Consider the following 14235-nt stretch of genomic DNA (forward strand, 5'->3'; position numbering starts at 1 on the left):
ACAGAAATGGGTCGGACAAGACTGCAAGGGCCCACAAAAATGATCCACTGAATCCAAGATAATAAATAGAAACGACACCGTTTGAATGCCTTAGAAACTTATAGGTTAAAAGATTTATAGCTTCTTTGGTTGTCAAGTTTTATGTTTTCAAATTCATTCAATTCAATAAATATATATTTTATATTCTATTTCTAAAACTTTGTTTCTGATTATGTAATCTAAACTGTATTTTTAAATTTTATGTATCCAGATTTTAATTTTTGAAATGTAGAATTAAATTAAATAAAGATAAAAAAAAAATCTGTAAATATAGTATAAGATGTTATGAACTAAATTTATTTTTAAAAAACTAAAATATGTATATATAAAATTATATAATATTACAACATAATAATTATACATGTTTTTTAACATAAAATATTTTCATAAATTAAATTAATAATAGTTTAATTTTAACTAATGTTAAGTTACGAACTACAACTAGTTTTATAATTCATCAATATAATATCAAACAAATTTTAAATAATTGTTTAAATTGTAATCAAATTCATTTACCGTCAAACACATATAAAAAAATATGAAATATAACTTTATTCTTATTTGAATCCATTTTTTTCAAATTTATCTTTTTAAATTTTCTACCAAACAAGTCCTTAGTTCATATACGTTTAAAGTTGTAACAATTTAGTTTATGAATTTTAATAAGTAATGATTTAGTCATTATATTTTACAATTTGTTACAATTTAGTCAATGCCGTAAAAAATATTAATGTGATTTAATAAAAAAATTTACACGCAAAAGTTAATAAACTGATTGGAAATCAAATTTATTTTTAAACTATAAAGACTGAATTGTTATGTAAAATTTAGCATAATAAGAACTATATTGCTACAGATGGTAAAGTACATGAAGGAAAAAAATGATATTTGAGAATAAGTTATCCATAAATAAAACGTTGAAAATTATGTTGCAAATATGAGTTTAATGTGTATGCATCCATTTTTATAAAAAAAATCTCAAACCACATAATCCTAGATCTGAATAGTAGTTGAACATAATCATGATCATATGATTAATGTATGATTTGTTTTAATTTCATCCACATAATTTTAAAATGTATTAGTTCAATGACAATAATTTATCGAAATAAGTTCATGTACGTATTGATTCTAAATATCTTTTTTATTTATTTTTTATTTAACAAAAGTATGGTGGATCGTGAAAGAAAAACTTAACAAGTTAATAGATACTTATACATTATACCATATAATTTTAAATCAAGTATCTATTAACTTATTAAATCACTTATACCATTTATGTTTAATAATTATTTTATTTTTTGTTTTTTATTATTAAATTAATCATTTTAACCGATTACGTTATATTAAATTATTGGTGAGCTTTTTACTCTAGAGTGCTTATTTTTAACTGTGGTTTCTATAAATATAAAAATAAAATAAAGCAAATAGACAAATACGAATAAATTGTCTAAGAAATGAGTAGGATTTAATATTTTTGTGTACCATTTCTTCAGTCTATTTTCATGTAATAAAAACTAAGATTTTGAAAAATGTTACTATTATAGTGACCAGTTAAGTTAAGCCTGTATTTCTAAATCATCCAACCATCGCCTCTTTTTTATTTTATTTTATAATTGTTTTTTTTTTTTTTTTTTTTTTGTGTGTGTAATTAGAGTGATCGGAAAAAAGTGGTCTCTATTTTGTTTCTTTTCCATTTTTTGTTTACATAAATCCATTTTGTGATAATACACGATAAGTATAGTATTAATTTTTTTTCGACATATTGATATTTCCATATTTCTGTGGGTTCGATATCGACATAAAGAGTGATAACAATATTTCCACATTTATCATAGAGAAATCTATGAAATGCAATAATTAAGTAACGTAATATCACTAATATAAATAAAATATATATAATAGACATGTTGACTTATTTAAAAATATAAGAGGTTGATTTACTAATTTAAATTTATTTTTGAATTTTTTATTTTTATAAATTTTTAGAAATATTGAAATCAAAATTTTATTGATATTTTCATCAGAATTTTTGTAAAATTAAGATTTCGATATTTTCATTGACATCAATATTTTTAATATTGATTATAGGTTTATATATATATATATATAGGAGGATTTTCAAAAATAGAAAAATAAGGAAAACTAATAGTAAAATTTTAATTTTTTTTATAGTGGTTGGCCAGTGTCTATCGATATTTTTTTTTTTTTGCTGTTTCTCTAAATAGTTTGATATTTTTTCTTTACATGAAAATTCTTCTCTATATATAAAGTAACAATTAGAATAGGTATGGAATTCAAAATAATTAGTTTATGATAAAAAAAAAATTGTTTATCAAAAAGTATATGGACCCAGACTAAAAATGTTATTGAACTATTAAATCGAATATAGCTCAATTGCATTCGAGTGTATTAATAATCACGAAATTTGTAGTTCGAATCTCTATATTTTTAATTGTACTAAAAAGGAAAAAAAGTGATTGAACTAAAAATTATAATATTGTTAATTATTATTATTAATATTAAACAAATCCACAAATTCTCTATAAAATCAACCAATCTCTTCCTTCATTTCATCATCTTCATCTTCATCTGTTTAATTCCCTCCCGTGTTTCTTCTCACAATGTTCAATTCAGCTCTCTCTCATTTCTCCAATGGTGGCCGATCCACCATTGCCATCCTCAGTTTCCTCTGGTTTTCTCTCTTAATCTCCTCCTCCTTCCAAATCGGTCTCGTTAAAGCCATCATTCACGATCCTCTCTCTAACAACATTTTCTTACCTTCTGAAATCGAGAACAATGAGAGAGATCATAACCTCCAATTGCGTACCTGTACTAGAGTCAATCCCTTGCTCTACTACAAGCCGGTGATCGGAATCCTTTCTCATCCCGGCGACGGTGCTTCTGGTAGGCTCAGTAATGCCACCACCGCATCGTATATTCCGGCGTCATACGTCAAGTTCGTCGAATCCGCCGGTGCTAGAGTTATTCCTCTTATCTATAACGACCCGACTGATGTTCTTGAAGAGGTAACAAACTGACGATTTTATGTTGAGAAATCAACTGCACCACAGGACAAATCATCGATATTTAAAATGATAATTGATGTCATACTCATTTAAGTTATGCTCAATTGACAGTATAAACTACACTCTCAAACTAATGAATTTAGTGGAACAAGAAACATTATGCCCATTTCTCAAGACAAAATTTCGAAAAGAATTTATCTATTTTTGACGGATACAAGTATATGTACAATATGGATAAGACGATATGACACGAGACTTTTAAAGTAAAAATTAAAGAATAAATCATGTAAGTTTAAATAAATTAAAGATAACTATCTTAAACTAGTTTAACAAGATTCGTTCATTCAACCACAACTCCAACCTAAAAAATATATATACGATTTTGCTAAAAACAAATCAAGATTTTGAAGAACAAAGTTTATTATTATTATTATTATTATTGCAGAAGTTGGGTTTGGTGAATGGAGTGATTTTCACAGGAGGGAGGGTTAGAGATGGATTATATTATTCAGTGGCTGAGAAAATTTTCCAGGTAATATTTCATATATTTATTTCATTTTGGGTGAAGAAAATTTATTTAATTTTCTCTTTACTCTTGTGTGTCTCTTTTAATAGAATAATAATTTTATCTAATTTTGGGTGCAGAAAGTTTTGAGTAGGAATGAGGCTGGGGATCATGTCCCTTTATATGGCATTTCCTTGGGTTTTCAGCTCATTAGCACAATGGTCGGCAAGGTAACTATTGAACCCATTCATTTACCTGTTGACAGAGGACTCGACCACTTTATCAATTTTATGTTCTTTATATAATATATAAATAAATAATTAATATAATATCAAAATCACTTGCGAGTTCAATGGTTAATTTACTTTCTAACTCCCTTTAGACTTAGATTAGACCTACTCATTACATTTATTTTTACTAAATGATATAAAGTCTTCCATCAACAAAAATTATGGATCTACTACTATCTCAACAAGATGATATTGAAACTCCAATTTGAATGTAACACATAATTCTTAGTGAAACAAAAAATAAAAAAAATTATATATATATATACCCTCTATTTACAACTAAGAAAATTGAAGAAATAATTTTAAATATCGTAATATTGAAATTCAATCTTTTTAAATGCTATAAAAATCCTATAAAATTAGACCAAAATTTGCTTAGGTAAAAATTGGGATAATTTACTTCACTGACATATTGATATACTTTTGTTTTCTTTATAGAACTTTGACATTATCGAGCCATTTAATGCCACACGTTTTCCATCTGCCTTGAAATTTAACGACTTTGCAAATATTAGAGGAACCGTCTTCGAAAGGCAAGTATCTATCATTGATTTTTTTAATTATTTTAAATATATCGTATCGAATTAATAGTACTATATCAATTGAACAATAATCGTTTTAGCCACTTATCATTGAATTGTAGCTCCATAAATACAATATTTTTTTTTTATAAATTATGATGATTGATTTGTATATGATCCCTTTATAGAGTTCCACTTTCTTTACGAATAAGGGCAACCAAGGATTGTATTACATGGGAAGATCATAAAGTAAGTTTCAAAGCTTTTTTCTCTATTTTTTTACAATATGTGAAGTGAGAAATTAAATGTTTGGCCTCAAAATTGATAGTATAAATTTTATATCAGTTTAATTACATATGTGTTGGTTGAAAAGTTATATTTTGTATCTCTAAAATTTTTAATTTAATTTTCATTTGTTTCTTAAGATTCAAACTATTAAACTTTTACTTTTGAGTTATGAGTTCATTTGGTACTTAGGCTTCAAGATTTATACCTTTATATATTGATTTTACTTTTGAATTTTAATGTAGCCTATTACTTATTTTAAAAATTATAATTAATTAGTTTTCACTGTTTTTTCTTGGTTGTTAGAATTAATTTAAAATTTCACTTCATAGTTTTTCTAAAAGCTAATTAACTATAAAGTTTATGTCAAAGAGACCAAAGTAAGTATTAGTAAAAAATTAAGGACAAAGTGTAAAATACTGAAATATAGCGACTAAATGAAAATTAAGTTCAAAATTCAATCCTAAAATTATAGCATATTAAATTCTATGAACCAAATGAAAATAAACTCAAAACTCAAGAATAAATGTGTAACATTTTAAAACTTAGACACTAAAGTGGTTTTTTTTTTCCCATTTTTTTTGCTGGGATAATTGTTCAAATTAGATAGTATATGCTAATGTTGATTAGATTATTTTCAAATAAAAGAAAAAGAACTAACTTATTTATAAATATAACAAATGTCACTGTCTTTCAGTGATAGACTGCGATAGACTGATATTTTATTATATTTAAAAATATTTTTAACGTTTTTACCATTTAAAATAATTACACATGCTGATTAACTATCTTATTGTTAATTTGTTCAATACAGTATGGCATTTCACCTGAAACATTTGAACAAAATGAGGGGCTATCTAGTTTTTTCCAAATATTGACGACTAGCATTGATAAGAACAACAAGGTAATTTTGTTTGTTTTTTTTTTAAAGGTAATTCTATTTGTATCTCATTATTTATATCTCATTATTTATATTTGTATGTTCAAGAACAACTATGAATTTCTCAAATTTGTTTCAGAAAAAAAAAATCAACTTCATTTTTAGCATTTTAATTTTTGAGATATTCTTATGGTAATTGTACCTTTGTAATTAGGTCTATGTTTCTACTGCAAATGCTCGCAATTATCCAGTTACCATCTTTCAATGGAGTCCTGAGGTAAATTATCTTTAAATATATACTAATTTTTCTTGAATAATTTTTAAATACCAATTTATACCCCAAACTAATGATTTTATCAATTTAAATCATGAACTTTCGTAAGTATGACAATTTACACTCTCGTTCAGATCTCGTTTGAAAAAATATCGCCGGAGATTTATAACCATTTTGATTAAAATCTTAATTTAACATGAGAGAATCAATTTAGACCATTTGCTAAGATTATCTTTGACAATCATTAATACATCTATAAACTTTTTCAAATGTAAGATTAACAAATGAATTATTATAATCAATGTACGAACAATTTTCAAAGGTAATTTTCAATGAAGAGTCTAAATTGATTCAATCATGATGATTTAAGTATATAATTGAAACAATTTTTAAGTTTCCCAGGATACTTTTACGAACAAAATCTAAGTTGATACTTACGAAAGTTCAAAATTTAAATTGATAAAATTATTAGTTCAAATGTTTTAATTAATACCATCCAACTTTTTTTCTAAAATTTATGAAATTTTATATTTAATATTCGAGTAAATGTTGCAGAAAAACTCATATGAATGGGGCATTTCTACTATCCCACACACTGAATATGCCATTGAATTGACACACAAAGTAGCCCATCACTTGGTCAGGTAATATTTATAACCTAAATTGTTTATTTCTTAATTTTTGAGATTTTAAAAAAAATATATACAATAATTTTTTTTTTTTTTTTTTTATCGAAGTCGATATTTAAACGAGGACAAAAATGAAAAAAAAAATATATTTTTGTGTGTTGCTTAATGCAGTGAGGCCAGGAGATCAATAAACAAGCCACCTGTAAATCAGGTTCTTGAGAAACTAATCTACAAGTACAGCCCAATTTATAATGGCAAGGCCGGGTAATTACAAATTTACTATTTTAACCTTGCATTTTTTTTTAATTAATAAAAACAATATTGGTTTTTTTTAAAGCCTTAATAATAATAGTTTTTTTGTTAATTTGTGTGAATGCAGGAAGGGATATGATCAAGTTTACCTTTTTGAATAGATGGGTTGCATCCCCTTTGTTATAATTTGGAATTTCCATCTATCTTGAGGACTAATGTTGTAATAACTTTATCATCTAAAATAAAATAAAAGGAATGGGAAATTCCAACTACTTTTATTTATTGGAAACACTTTATATGGTTTTTTTTTTAATGTCACCTTCTAATTTTAGGATATGTTTCCAGTTGACTTTTTAATTTTATTCTGGATGTGATTTCCCAACACATTTTAGGAGCGTTTAAGTAATTACAATCCACATAAAAGAAAAAGTTAGGACATAAAAAAGATACGTATTTTGATGTGGTTATTATTATTATTTACACTTTTCATGATCGCATGATATTATCTATTTTAGCCTAAAGTCCCAGGACTATGCTATTGGCTTTTCCCATAACTCTCATGCCAATACAAAGATTGTGAAATTATTTAATTAGCATTGAAATGTTCGTTTAAGTTTTAGGGGTGTTTGGCTCACGAATATGAGTTGAATTGATATAATATACCAATTCAATGTTTGGCCTACCAACTTTAAATATTGGTAGAGTTAAGTGTATGATCGATATGACAACCCTAGAGAGAGTGGTTTATTTAAATTAATGAAACTTTTTCTCTAGTGTGGACCCAATTAAATAAATTAATAAACTTTTTTAAAAACAAGTAATTTAAACAATAGTTTCATACATATGAAAATAAATTCAAAATAATCAAGAGATTGAAATAAATAGATTCAAGAACAAATTATAGCAATTAATTTTATGCAATAAAATATATTAACAAATTAATTGCAAAATCAAATATGAGAATGATAGAGAAATTGACACCGACAATTTTACAGTAGTTCGACACAACCGACCTACATCCACTTCTCAAATTCCTCTTGGATATGTCACTGCGAACTTGACTCTTTCCACGGCTTAGAGTCAAACTGTTACAGCGTTTTTTTTTCGAGCACAAGAACAAATCCAATTCTTTCCACAATTAAGGATCAAACTGTTATAACACTCTTGTTATGGGTTCAAAAGTAACCCTTTACAATAGAAATGAACAAAAGGAGAAAAAACTCTTAAAGAGTAGAAAATTTGAGCATTCAACAATTAAATCCTCACAATACAATAAATCTCTCAAGAGTAAGATGAAAAGAAAAAAAAAATTAAGAGTTTGGAGAGAATAGCAGTGGTGGCTTTGAGAATTGTAAAAATATGTAATTATTGTTAAAAATTTGGAGAAGATGAAGTGTTTAAAAAGAGAGGAAAGTGGGTGAAAATCACATTCAGTTTGGGCCACAGGATGTTAGTAAAAGAAAATTGAATGGTGTGAAGGATTTGAATCCTCATTGAAAGTGAGTAAACGCCTTGTGCCAATGAATTTCGTTTTGGAAAAACTAAAAAAAACATAGAAAAATTTATAGATACACATTAAATTTACCTATAGGCATGCTTTTGTATACAAAGAAGAAGGGAAGAAGAAAATGCACTTACCCTTGTAGAATAACCTTCTTCGTGATGTTCCTCTCCAGTGTTACAATTACTGCCTTCTACGAACACAACAAGAAACTCTTCTGAGAACTTGTTATTATGTGTAAGAGAGAATGAGGGAGTTATTCAAAATAACTCTCCATCAAGTTGAATAACTCTCAATCCCTTGGAGTTATTTCACTTTTAAAAATTAAGGGAAATTCTTATAAATAGAAAAATCTAAAAAAATATTTACATTTTATAGCAAAAAAAAATAAAAAAAAATGCTTGTACTTTTAGAACTTTTTGCTATAAAGTGTAAATATTTCAATTTTTTTTATATATTTAAAAAGACCCCTTAATTTAAATACACTAAATCTAATTTAATGTAATTAAACTAATTTTAGTTTAACTATATATTAAATTATATTTAATATATGATTAAATAAATAAAATTAGTTAAATAACAAATTAAATATAACATATTTGAATCATATTCAAATAATATTCTCTCAAATAATCTATAGTTTTAATATGAATCTTATTCATGTTAATTTTAACCTATAATTTTATATGAATCACATTCATATAATTAATATTTGAATCCTATTCAAATATTATATCTCTCATCAAACTTTATATTATAATGTATCCATAAACATTATATTTATTACATCTCATCTAATTAATTTCCTTAATTAATTTGAACAATTCAAATTAATTAAGAAAATAATTGATTATTATTTAACTTTTAATGAGCTAGCAAGGGGACCTTATGGACTTACAAATTAGAAGCTTCAATGATATGAGAAAATTAATTAAACTTTTTAATCAAATTAATCAATATTTATTAATTGTCGGGCATTCCACTCAAGACCAACAGTTACACTCTTCGCACTACAAATATATTTCTATTTACATGGATATAACAAATCAATAGTAAGTTGACTTTCAGTACAAATTGCGCATAACTACAATTGGGTCCAATTATAGTTTTGCCCATGTAGTTACATCTAGCTTCTTAAATACCATTGATCTATCTAATGAACAATTAGTTATAGTCCACTATAAACTAGACCGCGGTGAGGCACCTCATTGTTCAAGACCCGAAATCAGCCCCTAAGGGAGCAATTCATCTACCTACCTTTAAGACGGGAAAGATTGAATTCCATCTTGTGAAGTTGTGTTCCCAGCTCCCTATTCAAACAAATCTCCAAAATGGTAGACATATTGAATCAGTGAATCTTGTCACTCTCACCCATACAAATCAAAGGATCACCTTCATAGGACAGAAGTTCACAACTCACTCAGGATTAAAGTCAAGTTACCTGTGGTCATCATAGTGAAATGTAAGTCTCTTCAAGTAATGGTGTTATAAAGAAATACTAATCATTTAACGGTTCGATCTTATATAAACTCTTTGTATAAGATACCCCACTCATATATATCCACATGAACGATCAGGATTAGATCCTTTGTGACACTTTACAACAATTGTAACAATTATAAAGTGGGTCGTATTCGTAGTGTCACTATGACAAGGTATCCAACCTTATTCATATATTATAGATCATTCAGGTTATTATTTAAACATGATCAATCATGTACATGTTTAAGTTATATTAAATAACCTTGGATCGTTGTTTACTGGATTTGGGTCAATGAAGTCTAAATGTCAAAAAATAACACTTTAGTTTATTAAATAAACAATTTATCTACAAATAATTTACAAACTACGAAACCCACGAGATTTAGGACATTAACCCCAACATAGTGGAGATTTAAACTCAATTAGTCGTTAAACACCAACAAAAATAATATAATAATATATATCTTTAAAATCATTTCTTTTCAAACCTAACAAAAAAAAAAAAAAAAGAAAAAGAAACAAAAGCCTATCATGTGTCCAAAACTAGCAGTTAGACACAAACATAAAATAATATTAAATTCATTTTATTTTTAAAACCATTTCCCTTTTAAAACTAATCCAAAAATCAAAAGCCCGCCATGTGTCACTCCATCATTGCTCCAAGAGCACCTTTCAATTGGTCAACTTTGATGAGAAAAATCCTGTCACGTCATCAGCTCAAATTTTTTCCGTTAAGCTTATTTCGGTCATATCTTCTTCGTTTAAACTCCGACTTTAGCGATTCAAATTGCAATAAAATCATCGTTCAAAATTCTAAGCAAAAGACACTTAAAAATACTCAAATTGTGAATAAATTAATTTAGGTTTGTTATCATCAAAATATTATTTAATTAACTAAAATTAATTAATTTGAGATTAAGGATCAAAAAGCCAACATTGAGTTGGTATATTTTACCAACTCACCTCAACTCTCCATTCTTCCAATGTTTTTAATGGCTCCACCTACGAGTCACTGTTGGTGACTGTCGCTGTCGTACTCTGGGAACTAACTCCGAGCTCCGACAACCACCTCTGATGACAACTATGGTGACTAACTTCGAGCTTCAAAACCTTCATGTAACCAACTTTGACAACAATTTTAGTCTTCGGCAACCACCAATGATGACAACTTTGATGACCAAACTCTAACTACCCCCTTCGCGCAAACCAACTCCAACGACTAATTTCAGGCTCCGATAACCACTCTGACAACCACCTTCGACTACAAAATCTGACAAAAATCATCTTTGATGATCACCTTCGAGTGAACAACTTTAATGACCAATTCAGGGCTTAGACAACCACCTCTAATGAAAAATTTTGACAATCAACTTTAATACCAACTTCATGTGACCAACTTCGGGCTCTGAAAACCATCTTCAACTACAAACTCTGGCGAAAATCATCTTCGTTATCAATTTCGACGACCACCTTCTCACGGTCAACTCCAGATTCCGAAAACCACTTCCAACGACAAACTTCGATGACCAACTCTAATACCACCTTCACACGACCAACTTCAAGTCCCGACAACCACCTTTGACTACAAAATCCTACGAAAATCATCATCGATAAATCAACTTTGACAACCACTTCCAACTATTATGAGACCGATGACTATTAAAGTATGTTGTAGAGTTGTTGATTATATACTTAATACTAATTTTCTTACATTAAATGCAATGTTTATACATAAAAATTTATAATATATATTTTTATTTAATCGAATTCACATATTAAATGAGGGTTTAGAATATTTAGATAAAAAAAGTATGTGTATAGTTGAAAAGTATGTAAAGTATAACAAAAAAATCATGAATTTTTTTCCTGAACATTTTCTAGCAATAATTAGTGAAAAATAGAGATTTGTTCTCTGATGATCCTCCAAATTTGGAGGAATTAAAAGTAAACCTGTTGGAGAAATGTGGTGACATTCCATTGGTTGCTAAGATGATGAGGGATGTTTTTGTGATTAGTGTCCCAAATCTCTTATATTCTCATAGTTTGTAAACATCTATAAACAAATTGTTATCAATAAAACAATTGTTATTTTATTTGCACTGACTCAATCCAATAAACTAAGATCCTAGGTTATTTTATGTAACTTAAATATGTATGTGAAAATATACAGGTGGATCATGTTTAAGTAATAACCTGAACAGTCTATAGTAGATGGATAAGACTGGGTACCTTATCCTGGTGACACTAGGATATGATCTGCTTTGTAATTGTTACAATAGTTGTAAAGTGTTACAAATTATCTGATTTTGATAATTCATGTGGAGACATGTGAGCGGGGTATCCTATACAAAGAGTTTGTATAAGACCAAACTACGAAATGATTAGTCTCTCTTCATAACACCATTATTAGAAGAGAATTATATTTCACTAGGATGACCATAGGTGACTTGACCTTAGTCCTGAGTGACTTGCGAACTTTTGCCTACAAAGACAATCTTTTGATTTGTATGGGTGAGAGTGGCTAGATTTTCCGACTTAATATGTCTACCATTTTAGGGATTCATCTGAATGGAGAGCTGGGAACTCAACTACACAAGATGAAATTCACTCTTTCCCTTTTGTTAAGGTAAGTAGACGGATTGCTCCCTTAAGGGCTGATTCTGGGTTTTGAACAATGAAGACCCTTACCCTCTCGCTGACCAAAGAGAGGTCTAGTTATAGTTGGATTATGACTAATTGTTCATTAGAGGAATCGGTAGTACTTAAGAAGTTAGATGTAATTACAGGGGTAAAACGGTGATTTTAACCTAACTATACTTATGAGCAATTTGTGACGGGTCGGCACACTATTGATTGGTTATATCCCATGGACATAGAAATATATCTACAGTGTGAAGAGTGCAACTATTGGTCTTTAGTGGAGTGATCGAAAGTTAATAAATGTTGATTAATTTGGTGAAAAAGTTTAATCAATTAATCTTGTATCATTGAAGCTTTAATCTGTAGGTCCAGAAGATCCTTTGTTAGCTTAATAAGGATCAATGGGAATCAAATTAATTTTGGTTTAATTTGAATTGTTTAAATTAATTAAAGTGAATTAATTATATGAGATACAATTAAGATAATGTATGTTTAAACATTATTATAACGTATAATATATATGATGAAGGAACTCTTATACAAGAGTACCTATGAACGGAAGCAGATCTTTCCAATTTATTGTGAAAAAATTTCCATACATATATTCTAATATACAGATATGCATTGAAAACACTAATTACTAGCATATTTTAAAAGATAACATACAAGAGATTGAGAGACTTACCAATTGAAGACTTTCTTCAGAAAACTCAGTCCCACCATGAACGAACTCCTCTCGCTCTTTCTCGTCTAGCAAGTAATTGGCCAGCAACACAATGGTCATCTACATGAACAACAGTGCACGAACAACAGCGAACGGGGACGACACCATCACTCGAAGCCCTTAATATTCTTGGAGTGAGAATCCAAAAGGTGGACTTTGATGGAATTGGTAGAAGAGAGAAGGAAAGGCTATCATGTACTAAGAACAAGCAAGTGGGAGAAAGGGAAGACTATCGTGTAGTCGGGTGCTTGATCATCGAGGTCGGGTACATGACCGTGTAACAAAAGCTAAGCGATCGTCTATGAAAAGGTAAGTGATTGTTTAGTTACGCTCAGGCGCTAAGCAATCGTCTAGTAAAGGTAAGCGATTGTTTAAGAAATCGCGGGCGATCGTTTAGGAATGCGCGAGTGTGCCATCGTTTATTAGGCGGCCACTATCGTATAGGCTCTCAACACTAAGCAATACAAGGATTTTCACACCATGAGCGATTTAGAGTGTCTTTTGCAAATGAAAACTATTTTTATTTTATTCTTCAGTTACTAAAACTGAATTGAACTTCCCACTATCGCACGAATTCGAAGAAAACTTCGGCCAATTATCTCATAACCACCCAATTAATAAAATAATAATATAATCATATTACATTCATAACCTATAGTTTGATATCATATATCAATTATAGCGTTTTCTCCTCTATTTGATATAAATCATATTTATATCCAATTTCCTCCAAAATATTGTATCTCATACATTTAATCAATCATATCATATATAATTAATTACTCCAATTATATCATATATAATCGAACTCCCTCTTATCAATTTGAACATTTAAAACTAACCCAAAAACTGATTCTCAATTTGTATCCAAGCTACCAAGGGGACCTTATGGATCTATGGCTCAAAGCTCCAACGTTACGTGAATAGCTGACTAAACTCTTTAGCCACGAGATCCACCATCCATTAACTGTCAGGCATTTCACTAAAGATCGACAGCTAAACTCTTCTTACCACAGATATATTTCTGTGTCCATTAGATATAACCAATCATGAGTACGATAACCCTTCATAGATGCTCGTAAGTACAGTTGGGCCAATTTACCGTTTTGCCCCTATAGTTATATCTCACTCCTTAAGTACCACTGATCTCTCTAATGAACAATACAACATAGTCCAACTATGTG

At 28.5% G+C, this 14235-nt stretch overlaps 1 protein-coding gene across 1 annotated transcript; it reads left to right on the top strand.

Annotated features, from left to right (window-relative positions):
- The first annotated feature begins 2639 nt into the window (after positions 1 to 2639).
- On the top strand, positions 2640 to 6917 carry LOC120086854 (gamma-glutamyl hydrolase 2-like). The gene is made up of 10 exons (XM_039043672.1): positions 2640 to 3068; positions 3514 to 3600; positions 3714 to 3803; positions 4302 to 4396; positions 4573 to 4633; positions 5484 to 5573; positions 5764 to 5826; positions 6379 to 6467; positions 6624 to 6716; positions 6832 to 6917. Exons 1-10 carry the CDS (start codon positions 2664 to 2666, stop codon positions 6863 to 6865), a joined length of 1107 nt encoding a protein of 368 aa, XP_038899600.1. The 5' UTR covers positions 2640 to 2663; the 3' UTR covers positions 6866 to 6917.
- The last annotated feature ends 7318 nt before the right edge of the window (positions 6918 to 14235 follow it).

The sequence above is a fragment of the Benincasa hispida genome, chromosome 9 (genome assembly GCF_009727055.1).
Source record: "Benincasa hispida cultivar B227 chromosome 9, ASM972705v1, whole genome shotgun sequence".
Taxonomy (NCBI): domain Eukaryota; kingdom Viridiplantae; phylum Streptophyta; class Magnoliopsida; order Cucurbitales; family Cucurbitaceae; genus Benincasa; species Benincasa hispida.

Coding starts and splice junctions, on each gene's coding strand:
- LOC120086854 (XM_039043672.1), top strand. CDS start 2,664: ATGTTCAATTCAGCTCTCTCTCATTTCTCCAATGGTGGCCGATCCACC. Junction 3,601..3,713: donor TGGCTGAGAAAATTTTCCAG/GTAATATTTCAT, acceptor TTTTGGGTGCAG/AAAGTTTTGAGTAGGAATGA. Junction 5,827..6,378: donor TCTTTCAATGGAGTCCTGAG/GTAAATTATCTT, acceptor TAAATGTTGCAG/AAAAACTCATATGAATGGGG.